This window comes from Gymnoscopelus microlampas (genome assembly GCF_963454915.1).
Source record: "Gymnoscopelus microlampas genome assembly, chromosome: 2".
Classification (NCBI taxonomy): Eukaryota; Metazoa; Chordata; class Actinopteri; order Myctophiformes; family Myctophidae; genus Gymnoscopelus; species Gymnoscopelus microlampas.
The window spans coordinates 36,303,748-36,320,883 of NC_139939.1; the positions used below are offsets into that span (position 1 = coordinate 36,303,748).

General features: G+C 43.9%; 1 protein-coding gene across 1 annotated transcript in view; it reads right to left on the bottom strand.

The window, feature by feature from the left end:
• fbxo41 (F-box protein 41) overlaps positions 1-17,136 on the bottom strand; it is a 74,004-nt gene that overhangs the window by 41,275 nt on the left and 15,593 nt on the right. The window contains exons 2-3 of the mRNA XM_084043625.1: positions 16,029-16,934; positions 15,431-15,660 (exon numbers count right to left, since the gene is read on the bottom strand). Of these exons, the coding sequence (XP_083899751.1) occupies positions 15,431-15,660; positions 16,029-16,592 (794 nt within the window). The 5' untranslated portion in view covers positions 16,593-16,934. The remainder of the gene's footprint in view (positions 1-15,430; positions 15,661-16,028; positions 16,935-17,136) is intronic.

Consider the following 17,136-nt stretch of genomic DNA (forward strand, 5'->3'; position numbering starts at 1 on the left):
GCCTCCGTCATGGACAATAACTATTATCACTGTCTCGCGAGTTAAAAATACAGCGTTACTCGGCTCAGTTTGGCTAACCGCTTCATTACCCAACCTGCCATAGAATATTTCTCTCATATTATCCATTTTATTTTCAGCGCTCCTCCGCCTCGCATCAAAGCCCCGCCTCGAAGCCCCGCGCCTAAAAACGAGCATACCTTTCCAATTTCCCAACGAATGCCAATTTCCCTGTAACATATATATATATCAGTGTTTCCAACATGGATGATCAGAAATCGGCTAGATATAGTTTATGAAAAATCTGAAATACTGGGAAAAAAAGTTATAAAAAATAAAAAATAAAACAGCTTGGTCAAGGTGTCTGCCAGAGTTAACCTTTCCTGTCTTCAAGCATGGATCTCTTAAAATATGATTCCAAAATGTGTAAGTGGTTGATTAAAGGTGGGAAATTAATTAGCTGTCAAAAGCAACCACGTGGGCGGGCACATACACACAGACACAGACACAGACACACACACACACACACACACACACACACACACACACACACACACACACACACACACACACACACACACACACACACACACACACACACACACACACACACACACACACACACACACACACACACACACACACACACACAAATCAGATGACAAAATTGAGTTGGGGCTTTATGTGATCCCACTGTATGTGATGCCTTCTAGAGACTGTCTGTCTCTGTAACTATACATTATGTTAAGGGATTTATGACAGGTTTGACACAGTTTCAGGCTTTAGTGAGGAGTTTTCTTATTCTCTCAGTCAGCCATACTCTGGCCTCTCTCTATCTCTCTCTCTCTCTCTATGATTGGGTGCGTGCCTGTGTGCGTGTGTGCGCGCGCGCGTGTGTGTGTGTGTGTGTGTGTGCTTGCGTGTGATCGTGCATGTTCATTCATTCACCCTTCATTGGCTCCCACTAGAGCCCTGTTTTCTTAATGCCACTCCTGCTGAACCCTGTTCAAGACCATGGGTTTTCAGAAGAAAAATAAATCAGGGGTTACATTGACAATTCTATCTCAGCACAAGGGGATCCCAAGAATAACTACTGCTCTCTTTGCTTTCCAGGAAGGATTGTGGACCTTGTCAGACTTGAATTACAGATGAGGTAACAGCTTGTAATACTGGTGCTCAACAGTAAATTGGATATGCAGTGGGCGAATCACTGGGTGTAGCAGAGCTTTTTGTGTTACAACAGCATGCCGGGTCCAACTGCCACAGTGATTAAAACAATTTTTAACTGCTCTGCCTTTAGACCTACACATACTGTAAGTCAGCTGTAGTATAGCACATTTCACATACATTTATAACTATCAAGCTAGTCTGGGGCTGGCACAAATTATTTTCAGATGGGGGTCCGTAGCCAAATATACTGTATATTAATTTGGGGGTCCTTCACATATAAAAGTATGAAAACCACTGCTGTAGACAGACATCCGCAGGGTCCGAGCAAACATACTGTATAGCGGACCCTGAAGAGATGTCCACCAAGGAGCAGTTCTTTTTTGTGTCCCTGCCTTCAATAATCTCTGTGTGTCATTACGTGCAACAGATTTATTGCATGCAAGCATATTTTAACCATTGTCACCACCACTGTGTGAGTTAGAAGAATGCGTGAAAAATATGCAAAAATGTTTGTTACACTAACAGCTTAACACAACACGGACAAACATAAAATCAAGTGAGTTGGTGTGATTTTGGACCCATCTATCTGAGTGCGCCTCTGCCAACTAAAATAGTGATTCATGAGCAGGCGGCTCACTATCTGGCGGTTGACCTGGTCCAATCAGTCAGGCGGTGTACTGTAATCGTTGACACCCAGATTTGCAGTGCACTGTGATTGGCAAACGTCACACTCCCTAGCCTGAGCCTCTCCTCCCACATCGGCACGCGGTGAGACGCCAAAAGACCAAACACGCTGGCACCACTGTGGCTCATGAAATTGTCAATCATCACGCAAATACGGTCCAAAAAACAAAACAGGGCCCTTTAGTTTCCCTTAGAATATACTGCATGCATGATGTAGTTTATGGAACATAGTGACTTTATTGTCATCCAGTTTAGCAATGTGCACAATTAAATAATTATGCAATTTCCAAAATCTGTGAGAATTATCATAATGAACAATTGTGTTCACGACACATTTATCATTTTTATCATAATCAGAGCTATCTGCAATAATATATCTTATACTTTCTTATTACAGTATACTTATACTATAAGGGGTACATATTTTACAAAATCCTACACTGCAGATTTGGATAAACACAGGTCTACTCACTTCCAACAAAACATGAACTTTAGCTAATTTAAAAGTGTAACAGACTGGTTTTCCTTACAAGCCTTCCCATAGGGGAACTCTGCACCATGGCTACATGATGCCTGGCAGTCAGGCAACTTGAAAACTGAACTATCTCTCAGAGAGAAGGGAAACCAGAGGGGAGAGACGGAAGTAGTGAGGAAGAACAGGGCAGAGAGAACATGACAGATCAAGGGAGAGAAAAGATAGAAATAGAAAAAAGATTCTACTGTCAGATAAAGGAAGACGTTGTGTCCAGAGAAAGATCTGAAGCTAGGCTAGAGAAAGTGAGAAATCAGAACAAACACTGTGAAAGAGGATAGACAGACAGACAGACAGACAGAGGAAGCGACAGACAGGAGGAGGAGATCATTCTGTGTGATGATCCTGATACAAAAGCACTCCTCAGTCTCAGCGCATTACTCACATCGTTCCACACCAACACCTTGGACAAACACAGTTGAGCCAGGAGGTGACAACTGTGCACACATTTACCCAGACAAGCCCTCGGGGTTGTCATGCCGTTTTGTTTTGCTTTATGTTGTTTAAAGGGATAGTTCACCCAAAAAATAATTTTTTTTTCTATCGATTAGTCACCCAATGGAGACTTGAATTCATGGATATTTTTTAGTTTTTGTCGCACTCCTAAGCCAATAATTTGATGACCAGCGGACCGGTAGGCAGCGGTTCCGGTAGGAGACACAAAGGAGACTCTTTGTGTCTCCTATCGGAACCGCTGCCGGTCATGAAATTATTGGCTTAGGAATGCGACAAAAACAATAAAATATGGAGTCTGCATGGGGTGACTAATCGATAAAAAAAAAGTCATTTTGGGGGTGAACTATCCCTTTAAGTTGCACAAATATGATCATTTTCATATCTATGATTTTATCTCAAGTTTCTAACGTGACCAAATGCTTTGTCTGTGAATGCACCTAAGCATGTGACTGTCTACCTGTGTGTGTGAGTGTGTGTGTGTGTGTGTGTGTGTGTGTGTGTGTGTGTGTGTGTGTGTGTGTGTGTGTGTGTCTGTGTGTCTGTGTGTGTGTGTGTGTGTGTGTGTGTGTGCGTGCGTGCGTGCGTGCGTGCGTGCGTGCGTGCGTGCGTGCGTGCGTGCGTGCGTGCGTGCGTGCGTGCGTGCGTGCGTGCGTGCACTCTATGCAAGCATTTGTATATATGCATAATAATACTTCTATATCATACTAATACATACATGTGTGAATGTGACAGTTATTTTCATGGCCAGTTGGCCTCTGCTTAATTTAAAATGCAGTCAACCACAAGCTGATGGTGCGTTTAGAAACACTATGTCAATGAGGGACAATTGTGATGTAGAGCTGTCCCTGGATGTAGATATGAAGTTAAGGGTCGTCCACACACCAGGAATGATAGCTATAATGATAATGATAATGATGTGAGCATGTGAGGAACGATAACGTTATGTAAACATGTTGAACGTGAGTGTGGTGAAATGATATCGTCCACCACTGTGTCATCATAGTTGTGGTGTGGACTACACCATCGACTTGAGGTAGAATCATTTTGACAATTTTGACAAAATGACATATTTATAGTTATCGAGTAATCAAAGCTGCACAATCCATCTCGCCATGTCATTATTCCACAAATGGAAATACATGAATACATACTGTATACACAGCAATGTGTGGTGTAAGCTGCATATTGGCTACTCCTGCTGTCACATACAGGATGGAATAACAGTATACGCAAGCTGGTTTCACTTTCACATTTCACTGTCACTTGACAGCCAAGGGCATTTCAGCACACTCAAACTTCACAGCGATAAAAGGCATAATGAATAATGAATAATGCACAATCTCAGTGTTACCATGTTAATTAGGATCGCCGATTCAGTTTCCTCTCCGCTTTGTCATCATCACTGACAATTAATTCAAAATGATTCCCAATTATTACTATTCATCAGAATGGAGCTGATTGATAGAAAGGCTTGTGTGTGTTGCTATTAGTAACCATCTTGATTTGGCAAGACTATCCAGGTGCTACAAAGGTGATCCAAATCTGTGAATGGGTGTTATTATTCCATTATAAGTTATTATTACAGAACTAGTAAGTGACATTTTCAGCCCTTGAATTAATTAGGTGCTATTTGTGATTAGATTGGTTTGGAAAATTCATGTTATGTCTGATAACAAGATGATGGAGGGACAGCAGAGTTACTAATATTCATTATACTAATTTGGTTTTACTGTTTCATGCTCAGGAAACTATTTTCACCATGGTGCAGAAAGGCTCTACAATGCATAGAATCAAATCAGCTCAGTATAGGATGCAGGGACACAGCAACGTGCTGTATTTAACCCATTAAAAAGTCATTTTAGATTTTTGCGTTGGCTATTTAAAAATAGCAGATATACAAGCTCACAGCACGTCACTTTGTGCAGTGCTGCGAGCTTGTACATATGCTATTTTTGAACATTTTAGAAATATCTTGAAAGTGTGAGAACTACTGATTTAAAAGGCATTTGTAGAATTGGCCTCAGATCTTAATGGGTTAAAAGAAGAATAAGAAAAGAACATAAACAGGCTCAGAGTGAGAGACAGTGAGTTTCCACAGTGATGCATTCATTGACCTCCATTTCCAAAGCTGTCCACGGCTGACGAGCGTGACTGGTTTCCCAAGAAGCCACTAGTCCAGGTATTTGCTCCAATCAATCAGGGAAGAGTAAATATTTCTTAGAGTGATGGTTGACATCCCCCCTCTCTCTCTCCCCCCCTCTCTCTCTCTCCATATGTTTTAAAATGTATGAGAAGGAGCAGGCTCCATTGTCTATTAATTAATGTAAAAAGTGTACAGTATATGAAAAAAATATGCATTATTGTTCATTAATTAAGTATTCCATAAGCAATGTTTTCGTTGTTGTTGTTGTTGAATATCTTTAAAATTGTGTCATATTTAATTATAATTAAAACCTCAATGCATAATAAACAGAAAAAGGAACATTTATATTTTACTTTGTAGGTTTACGTTTTGCAGAAGAACAGAGCAGTCCTTTCCTCTTATATATAGCTACACACACATCAGCAGAAACACTATGGGCCCTATCTTCCGCCTTGCACAAGATGGCGCTAAGCAGCGCAGATTGCCAGGCGCTATGGTATCTTCAAAATATTGAACCACTATCAGCTCACTTGTATTAGGTTGCACTGGAGGAGAAGCATGTGGTGGCAAAAGAATAGTGTAATAGTTTTTTATCTATAGTGTAAATAAACCAGACATACTGTATTAAGTTACTAGGTGTGCGTGAACAAAGCCGCATGGACGAAACCGGCTGCTTGCAGGCATGTCAACTAGTGACGTGACCGTCTACGTCTGCTTTGACCAAACGAAAATCATTATCTTTCCTTCAGTCAGGGTTGCAGGGTGCAACAGTTAATCAAACTAATCAATTGGGCAGAAGTGGCTCAGGAGGTAGAGTGGCGTTCGATCCCCGGCTCCCCCAGAGTTATAGTGTTGAAGTGTCCTTGAGCAAGACATGAGTCTGACTACTCTCGATGAGCAGGCTGGTGCCTTGCATGGTTTCCTCCGTCGTTAGTGTATGAGTGTGTGTGTGCGTGTGCGTGTGCGTGTGTGTGTGTGAATGTAATAAACATTGTAAAGCACCTTGGATAAAGGCGCTATATAAATGCACCTCTCAAAGGCGCTATATAAATATAAGGCGCTATATAAATGCACGTGTCTCTCTGCATAAATGCAGAGAGACACGTGGAGCAGGATGGTCCATGAAGGCACAGCACACCATGAAAAGGACCTCCACCGTGCCGCAGAAGCAAAGAGGCAACAGCGAAAGGAGAGATCTTCCACCAAAACAGCTTCTCACACCACCACCACCACCACTACCCAGTCAACCATTCACATATGCCCCCACTGCAATAGAGACTGTGGATCAAGGATCAGCCTCTACAGCCACCTGAAGACCCACAGATGACCAGACCCACCGACAGGAGGACAATCATACTCGTTTCGAGTGATCGCCGATGATGATGATGATGATGATGATGGTGTGTGTGTGTGTGTGTGTGTGTGTGTGTGTGTGTGTGTGTGTGTGTGTGTGTGTGTGTGTGTGTGTGTGTGTGTGTGTGTGTGTGTGTGTGTGTGTGTGTGTGTGTGTGTGTGTGTGTGTGTGTCTCTGTGTGTGTGTGTGTGTGTGTGTGTGTGTGTGTGTGTGTGTGTGTGTGTGTGTGTGTGTGTGTGTGTGTGTGTGTGTGTGTGCTCGCAACGGGGTTGTGAGCTTGTAGATCGGTTCTTTTCTTAGTATTCCCCACAATAGGAATGCAAGGGTTCATGTGGTTAATGCAAGTCACATTTTGCTTGGCTCATTCTGCCTGGTCAGTACAGCAGTATCAACCTTGGTTATTGATAATGCTAATACTGCACACAGTCCATACTAACTCCCACTGGTCCCCTTTCCCTCAATCACAGCTGTTAACCCATTAAGACCGGGATCTGTGTCATTTTTTAGATTTATTTGGGCTATTCAAAAATATTTTATTATATATATATAATATTTTTTACTTCTATTTACTACTATTTGTGCTTCTGGGGGTCCCTGGAACAACATATTTTCAGATGGGGGTCCGCGGCCAAATGTTTTGTTCATGCAGCAAAGACTTGAGAATGAAATGTTCGCTTTAAAAAATATATATATTCAAAGATTTGCACACATTTTCCAAGAGTTTTCAATAGCAGATCTACAATCTCATACAGTATGAGCTTAAGCTATGAGCTTGTATATCTGCTATTTTTTAATAGCCAAAGAAATCTTAAAATGACACAGACGCGTTCCCGGTCTTATGGATTAATGAGGCCAACTCTTGGTCTCGCTCTCTGGCTTGACAGCATCACTTTGTATTCTGGAGCATCTTTCCACTCAAACAGAGAGCGTCTCCTTTCAAACCCCAATGGTTCTAATCAGCCCCCCGCCCACAGGAGTAGCCCAATTCTCTCACAACTTGCTACAAAAATCCCTCATGAAAAACTATATAATCTACTACATTTCATTTTCCACCTTCACATGTGTCTCCTTCTCTAATAATCAAAAAGTGCTATATATTTCATCTCGCAATCTACTTCCGGATGGTTCGTTTTGCACCTTCTCTTGCCACATCGGTCACGGGAAAGAAATAAGCACTGCCGTGGTCTATGGAAACGACGAGCCCAAAAGTGCACCCAAATAAGCCCACAATCGCTTATACAAACAGTCAGACCTGGCAACGCAGCCTACGCCAATCATGCGTGAGAGATCTACAAGCTATGGGGCAGAGACGCCACCGTATCTTAGCAACTACAGCGCTCACTCTCATTGGTCGTGTCACGCTAAGAGCAGTCTCCAGACAATGGCATCTCAGAGAGCTTGCTGTAGTGTTTATATATCTATGGCTGTAGCCATCACAGCCTGGGTGCCAGCCTGCTTCGCTGCGTTCGGCGGACTTCTTTTCTCTCTCCAGAGAGAAAACAAAATCCGCCGAACGTAGCGAAGCAGGCTGTCACCCAGGCTAATCACAGTCAGTCGCAGCGACGACGGACAGGGCGCTGTGATAGCTGCCATGTCGCTAACGCTAACGTGGTTGTCATGCCTGCAGCGGCTGTGCAATCACTTTGTCAACAATGCACGTTCGTGTGGTGAATGTCAATATTGCTGCTCAGTTAGTCCATTGTAGATGGTGTATGTTTGTGTGTGTCTTCTGGAGAACTATGTAGCTCCACAGCAACTACAGTAACTAACGTAATGGCAGGACCGCCCCGTGCTACGCATGTTAGGCTGCATTATGGTCATGTAGTAAATTCAGATAATTTCGCTCAGATTAGAGCAGTGTTTATCAACCCTTTCAGGCCCCCCTCCCCCCCAAATAAACGTACTTGATCTGGGGACCCCCCCCCATTCTGTTTGACTCCGTTCCACAAGTAAATATTGTGAAAATAGCCGATCTACAAGTTCGAAACGCCTCACGTTGAGAGGCTTTGTAAGCTTGTAGATCGGCTATTTTCTACATGATTGCTTCTTTCTTAGATTATTTGACAATGTGGCCCATGTTTTTATAGTATAGTTTGTTGACTACTTTTGTTGCAGAAATGGTCATTTCCTTTACTTTCGTTTTTTTATTGTCTCCGCCAGGCCGAAAGGCATGGCGCAAGACTATGTTTCACCCCCTGTCCGTCCGTCTGTGATAGCTAATCTCTCACATCGTTGACTTGATCGCAGCGAAACTGTGCACACACACTCCCTGGATGCCAATTCAGAACCTCTGCCCTATTTCTTTCACATGGCCCTGTTACAGTGCCACCAGGAGGCCGCTTTTTGCTAAACACATTTTCTCACAGTACTCCTACATATTTTGCCCAAACATCGCGCAAATCGGTACACAGTATCTCCACAGTCATTAAAAAAAAAGGCTCTTTCAGATTTTTCATATTCCATCCTGATTGGCTAAAATGGCTTCCAAAGTCTGCAGGACTGCTCCGTTTGGACCAAAATGCCTCACATTATGAACACAGCATGCACTTTCCGTGCAACTTTGCACCCACATTCCCACTATGCCGAGGAAGAAATTCCACTTGAGATTTCTCTAATCAGCCTCATGGTGGCGCTATAACAGCCCGATGTGGAGAGTCAGTGAGAGCTGGATAAACGAGGTAAAATGTGTCAAAAGGAGTCTGTACGGCTGTCGATACATGAACACATGACGTCGGTCGGAGAGGAGATATTGTGTCTTTTGGACAAACAGCAGCGTGGTGCTGATGTTTGTTGTGTGAAGCAGCTTAATGTCAGAGTGTTTGTGTTGGAGCGCCTCAGTGCGGCTGCAGAGTTCATGTGCAACCTCTTCCAGAGAGAGACAGAGACACTAGAAACTCTGCTGGAGAAAAAAAAACACTGCTGGGCATTGACTTTCATATGGACATTGGTCTACACACTGCAGGTATATCTGCTACACACACAACATCAAACTAAACACTACAGGTATGATGCAGCGTTTGCATTCCAGCCAGCATGCCAGCGTAGTTCCCATATGGTTTCAAGGTGGGCTAAACCATATGGACCCAATGTCAGCAATGTCAGCGGCATCCACTTCAGTCCCAACTGCGATGCCCATGCAGGCTATAAGTAGCTTCTACCTGGCCCTTAGGTGGGCCCCAACTAGCCATGTTTATGTGGGACCAAGGCGGGTCCTAACTGGGTTTGCCCATGCAGGCTTTAACTGGGTTCTACCTGGGCCCTAGGTGTACCCTAACCAACCAGAGTGCAGTGCCCATCCCTCCAATTGTTGTGACGTCAGGGCTCTCAATACTGCACATTGGTGGAGGAGGAGGGGCCGCAGGGCGACCGCACACATCGCTGAACCAATGGTAGCCCACGGATGTTTCCTCTGGGGATTTACAATCTGCCCCTCTATGCCACATATCATCCGCACTACAGGGTCTTCACTGACCGAGCCACGGCCCCACTGGCCCTCATGACGCTACGCCACTTATATGAGTTGCCAAGTGGCCGCGGGCGCTACGTGGGCGTGGCCGCGGGCTAGACGCGAGCCCCCGCGTAGCGGGGGCGAGCTTCTAGTTATCTCAATGAGAAATGGGGTTGTTTCCATGGTAGCCTCAGTAGGAGTAGTAGTAGTGAAACCTCTGCATGTGCCTCCACTTTGAGGGAAATTAGAAAACGGACTCAATTTCATTCCAAAATAAGATGTGCACCAACTAATACAAAATGTAATAATAATAATACTGAAGAACTGCTACTGAAGGTGACGACTTTCGGTCATGAAACAGGACCATTTTAGAGAATGTTGTAATCCTGTGTCTTTGGCTGCGACCTTGCAGGTAGTATACACCGCTCTGTCGGTGTCCGCTGCTCAGTGTGTCCAGAATGTGTTCTGGTGCAAAGCAAAAGCTGGTCGCAGCTTATCACGGATTACATGCTTGTTTGTCAGCCAACAAATACTTCTACAAAATAGATACTGGAGGCCTGGACCGCTGGCGTAGCGGTCTGGGCACCTAGGCTACAATGTAGCCTGACAGCGCGTTGCAGGTTTGAGCCCCGATCCCAACGGCCTTGCTGCATGTCACTCCCTATCTCTCTCTCCCCATTTCCTATCCTATCAATAATAAAGCGAGAAAAAAAAAAGATACTGGACACGACCCTTCAACTGTAAGGCTCTTGTTAAGTCCCTTTTTGCAGTTCATGCTACTGTCCAAGCTGCATACAGTAATGAGACACTACTGTCCACTGTAAAAATATAGTAGGATTATTGAGCGGTTTTGGCAATGCCCTTTGTCATAGAATGTTTTCTTTTTCTGGGCTATAAATGGATGAAGGAATACAATAGGCCTACTGCTGCAGCTGGATGTTGTACTATGTATGGAGGAAGGTGACAGACACAGTCAAATGTCTTGTTTTTCTTCTACAGTAAGTGTCCATGATAATGACCACTCCACCGCTCTCCTTACACACTCTTTTTCATACAAACAAACCTCAAACTTGTTTCAAAATGCATCAGCAAAGTTGTAAACATAGTTATTCAGTGCACACATAAATGCAACCAGACAGATTTCTCCACCCTGAGAGCTTACAAGCATTAAGATTAACCGTGGACTCTAAAGGGCCCTATCTTGGACCCAGTGCAAAGCAGCGTGAAAACGGAAACGCATGTGTGATTGTTAGTTTCCAGCCGATGCAGTCGTCATTCACACCCACCGCCCTTGTTTTGTAATTTGCCCTCACTTGGATGTGTTGATCTTTAAACTGGGAGTGGTCTGATGCAACGCTATCTTAGGCACAATGATAAGTCAAAAAGCAATTAGTAGCCTAAACTTTATTGCTGATAGATTATGTTCCAATACCTCTCATCCTGTAAGAATGTCAAGATATCACGGATGTGTCTTGTATATAAATGAGGAAGGTGGTGTGATTCTTTGCATGCCAAAAATGACAGTCGCCCTGTCTACTGAAATCATTACAGTATATCACATTATTAATGCTGCAAGATTGGCGACACACTAATTTTGCTCAGCAGAAAATTGTTTACGTCTCCTCCAACTGTGTCATTTAAATTGCAATGTGCTTATCTCAAGCACACCTAGCTCTTAACGAAAATGGGAGAAGACACTGTGATTGGTCTAATTTATGTTATGCCCAAAACACACCCATGAACTCAGAGGCTCACTATAACCCGTTTATGCCTGGCGCTGAGCTTTTGCCCAGAAAACGTGCCGTTTAATTAGCGAAATTGGAGCCAGACGCACGCCCCGCCCCAACGCAATTGTGTCCTGCATTTCAGACCATGCGAATAGATGGTCTAAATAGGGGCCCTTGTGTTGGAGATGAAGGGGTAGTAGTTTGAGAGTTGGCCAGGGTGTAAAGGGAGGCATGGATAAGGACTGTTCAGTTTTAACATGGTCAAACTGTTTAAACTGTTTTTGAGCGGTGCCAACCACTCCAACAAGTGACCAAGTGTGTTTGTATGTATGTACACTGCATGAGCACGGCAACAACAGTTGCAGCTGTTTGCAACACAAAGATGTAACCAGTTACACTAATAAACACAAACAGGAGACAGTGCAACACATGCGCCACTTAAAGACATGCACACACACACACACAGGCTGGCTAAGCACACGTGCGCCTGAAGCGCACATGTGTGTGCGCACGCACACACACACACACACACACACTACTAAAATGACCGATCAACAATTTGAGTAAAAGTACTCATTAAAACATCTTCTATAGCTGCCCTTGCCAGCGTTTCCGAGCTTTTTCACTAACCTTTGAAAAATCGAACAATATTTTTCTTTACAAAGATCACTTTAAAAGACGTAGCTGAGGCTCGTAGAATAGGAGAAAAAAAAAAGTGTGCCGCCGCGATAATCCATTCCATAGTTGGCCAGTTGAATGACAAAGAAATGAGCAGACAAAATTGAAAGTGGAACGCTAAATTTGAAGCTGATAAATGGGTACTCTTTCCTGATTGGCCGAAATTTACACCTGAAAATATATTTTCTCTTTATTGAAGAGCTGGAGGGATGGAGAGACCCCTGTTACTGAACAAACCCTCTAATGTTTATATCAGAATATAGAACTTTAACCTTTTAACATACAGCAAACCCTGCTGAACATTCACCATCTATGATGATCTTTTTCCATCTCTGAGACTCTCTCTATTCCACAGTCTGAATGAGCTCACTGTTCAGCTGCCAGCTTTCCTTTAGAGACTCAGACACAGACACAAACTGGGGCTTCAGGCGTTACTCTGAGGCAGTCTACTGATCTGTAACTGTTAATTCCTAATACAATAATATTACCATTATTGAACTCTTTTGGGAAAATCTTTAACAATACAGAGAGGGGATGGCACTGCATCAATGGTATTCAGCTGTACCCTACATGTGTGTATCTACTGCAGTTGAGACATACACAGCACAGCACTGCTCTCATTGTCACTGTTCTCAGGGACACAAAATGAGGACAGTGAAATAGGGTAGATGGCACGCGACCATTTCCCACAACAAATGGGCTAAAGCCTCCCGATGGTATTCTAAATTATCGAGCACTTACAGTTGTATATGTAGCGTTCACTGTACAGTACAATGGAGTGTGTGCAGTAATATTAGTGGTTGTGGTTGATTTGTGATTAGAAGCTGTGCCCTGAGGAGTGTCTGACTGTGTCTATTGGCTGGTGATGACGTTTAGCTCTGATAACAGACTGCAGGAGTAGAGATGAAATAGCAATAATAATAAATAAAACACAAGGAAGGGGAGGGCTGGGCTACTCAGAGATTAACCACTTGAACACTAGCATCCCTATTCTGGGCATGTCATAGTAGGCAAACATTTAGCGGGGCGGTCAGCAGAACGTGTTTCACCAATCCCCACTGTACTCATCACTGGGGGCGGATGGAGGACCATACTGTGTGTGTGTGTGTGTATATATATATATATATATGTATGTATGTATGTATGTATGTATGTATGTATGTATGTATGTATGTATGTATGTATGTATGTATGTAAGTAAGTATGTAAGTATGTATGTATGTATGTATTAAATTAATTGATGTGTGGGGCAAAACATGAATTAAATGAAAACGTAAAACTTTATAATCATGTGAAATGAAGGCCAGGGGGGGCACAAGCTAAACCGTTAAGCTGACGGGACTCATCAGGGTCGCGACGAGCTCACGGATTTGTTGGTTATTATTTATTTATTTCGCCGTTCAACTTTGTTTTTCTTTTTTTGACGGGAGGGCGCGGGTGGTGAACTCGAAGGTTATTTTTATATATATATAAAATACAGTATATAATGTGTGTGTGTGTGTGTGTGTGTGTGTGTGTGTGTGTGTGTGTGTGTGTGTGTGTGTGTGTGTTTGTGTGTGTGTGTGTGTGTGTGTGTGTGTGTGTGTGTGCATAAAAAACTTTTTAAACACAACAAGACCATTCTGAGCCTATCACATAACCAGTACATAAGTAACCTCCAATTTGTAGTGCTATTCAGTATTCACACATGAAGCGAGAGAGAGAGAGAGAGAGAGAGAGAGAGAGAGAGAGAGAGAGAGAGAGAGAGAGAGGGGCCAATGATTTATGTGTGAGCTGTGGATCCAGCTGCACAGTGAAATCCTCAGCATTAATTTATTACTGAGAGTGTGCATGGACCCATACGGGTCCATTTGGTTCCATCTGTACACCCTCAGAGTTATGCTGAATGCTGAAGGCAGTGTCCTGAGCAGCTTGAGCAGGCAGACAGCCCTCTTAGGACATACTTATAATGTACAGGAACAGACGGACAGATGTAGCTAACATCTGGCAGGCCAACAAAGCCAACATCAGGTAAAGTTAGCCAGTAGGAGGAAGGTAGTAAATTATGCTAACATGTCTTAATATTTTGTGAGAGCGTATTTACAAGTGTGCGTCCGTGTCATAAATGCCCAGTATTCAGTGGTCATCAATGAGTCCACAGTCCGCACACGGACAGATGTGCCCATGTCTGTGGCAAATTCTTGATTTTGAGAAAAATATATATACCTCAATATTTAAAAATATATATATATATATATATATATTTTTTTTTTTCATTACAATGTAATTTCTTTGTTCATGTAATGAGCAATGAAAGCACTAACTGATAAGACCCAATTATTGAAATCCCAAACATGGAATAGACTTGTACAATGCTGTAGAGTACAGTGGCTGACTTGCCAGTCTTCAGTTTTTCTTCACAACAGGTAGGACACTGATTGAATTCATGCAAAAATAGTATCGTAACTAGAAAAGCGCATATAAATTAGATGTATTATCATTCGAAAATGTGTAGCACATTGTGTGTAGCACACTGTGCGTGTGTGGTAATATTGACCGCTCATGTCTGTAGCAAAAATATTATTTTGAGGAAAATGCCCATAACAAGCTGGCATGGTGATGACACCTTTCAGTGTTTCTTAGTGTGACGTGTGTATTTGTGCCCAGATGTGTGTCTCATCAGCCTGAATTTCCATTTTGTTTCACTTCATTATTCATTGTGAAAGTGTCCCATTGCAGCCGTTTTCTGAGATGACCGTTTAATTACATCATTACATTCTCATTCATCATTGCAAGGACGCTGATTGGCCCAGTTGGTATTCCAGCTAAATTGGACGACAACAACACCAAACCCCTGAGATTGTAATATAGATTCAGGGACTGGAACCAGGTCATTTTTCTTTGAACATTTGAACAGGATCTACAGTTCAGAGCATTTGAGTTCAAACATGACTTTGACAATCAGATTGCTTGGCTGAAATTTAAATGATGATTACCCTGAGTGATGCTTTTGGTATCTTCCTTCCTCTTGAACTAACAAACCATCCAAACATGCACACAGAAACACACTATCACGTCACATAATCTTGCATCCCAAGTGTTTCTCAACCAGAGGTTTGGGTCAAGGGATGTTCAGACAGAGTTTCGTACAAAGAATATCTTGAATTCCAATCGGGTTCTCACTTTTTTGTAGGATCCTAGTATGAAACCAAATGAGGGCCACTACTTCGCACCATTATGTAAATTATGTCAAACCACTCACTGCTGTTTGTGGTTCAGCTCGTCCTCCTTGCTGACCAGGTCCTGCTTGAGGCTGGCCAGCATCTCCACGGAGACGTCCACCTGTCGGGACAGCTCGGAGGCCTTGTCCTCCAGGTCCTGTTTCTCCTGGCTGAGACGGTCGCTCTCATGCTTGGCCCGATCCAGCTCTGAGCTCTTCCTCTCCAGCTCCACCTGCAGGCGACCCACACGCGCCGCAATCTTCTGCTCCACCTGCAACAAGCAAACAAGCGCAAGCATTCATACTGGCGGAATAAAATATGAAACGGAACAATTAGGTTTGCTTTTGTTTTGTTTTACTTTAATTGATTCTAGTCAACTGAATCGTAAGCCTGTAACATCATGTTGCAATCTTCGGAGACCTTCAGTTTAAAATAGTGGCTTTAAAGCTACAATCCATAAGTTCTATGTACCTTGTCTCCTTCTCCCGACGCAGAGAGGTAATTGCAATGTTGTCCAAACTATAATATGTCGCTGCATTTAGTATCCAGTCATTTGCACCATCTGCTTCAAATACTTTTAAGATAAGATAAGCTTTATTTACAGCTGAAAGACATTTCCACTAAACTTAAAATAATCACCTCTTCGGACAGTTTCTCCAGTCTCTCGTCCAGCTCCAGGCGTTCAAACGCCCTCGCCTTCAGCCTGGCAAGTCCTTCCTCGTAAGCCGCCTCGACCGCGCTGGCCGCTACGTTGGCAGCCACCGCTACGGCAGTGCTGCTGGGGTTACCGGGTTGACCGGGGTCCGTCATTGCTTTCTTCATAAGAATCTCCCCCAGGGGAAACTCCAGGTTGGGGAGGTACCGGGCAGCGGCGTTGGTGTTTGCCGGGTTCGAGCCCAACTCGTCCGGACAGGGAAGCTCGCGGCAGGGAAAGCGAGAAGACGAAGTGGAGGAAGGTCGCAGCGGCTCAAAGGGGTCGTTGTTATTGCCGATGGCGGACGGGGAGGTGAGGAGGGCGGCTCCCTCGGCCACTAAAGCAGGCAGCAGGGCAGCAGCGTCACACACGCTGTTGGACTTGGAGAGGACGTAGAGCGTCTCGTAGGTGTGGTTGTACTCCAGGTGGGCACGCAGGGACGACAGGCTCCGGAAGCGCTTGTGCTCCCCGCAGCGAGGACAGCGGTAGGGCAGGTCCAAAGAGGCCATTCCGGGCCAAAACTGACCGCCCGGGGGAAGGAGGAGTGCGCGTTAGAGGTGGGCTCTCACGCGGCACAGAGACAGCAGCGGTATGAGGGCTCACTGCCCACCCAGCACCAGGCACATCTTCTCATGATGAAAAAAGGAAAGGGGGGGGTCGGCAGGTAAGGCAGTGTTTAGGGGAAGTTGCTGGGACCCAGAGACAAGATGGAAGAGTCCCACCTGATCATGTAGTCACACATAGCTGCAAACACTACGGTCTCCCATGATTCTTCTCTTCTGACAAAGGCTTTACAGTTTCTCTTCTTTTTTATTTCTGCCCCTTTCCCTCTGGTCCCTTTGCCTGAGGTCCTGAAGAACAGAGGATGACAAATGACAGAGAAACCGTTAATGATGCCAAATTGTACTTTGGCTTAAAGGGACATATCAGTGCTGTTGGTTTACACTACAATATAGGCTATTATTGTGTGCATTTTAGCAAGAGGACAACTGCTAATAAAATCAGTCACCTTGCATGATATACTCGGAACATGAAATCAATCAGATTTCAGAT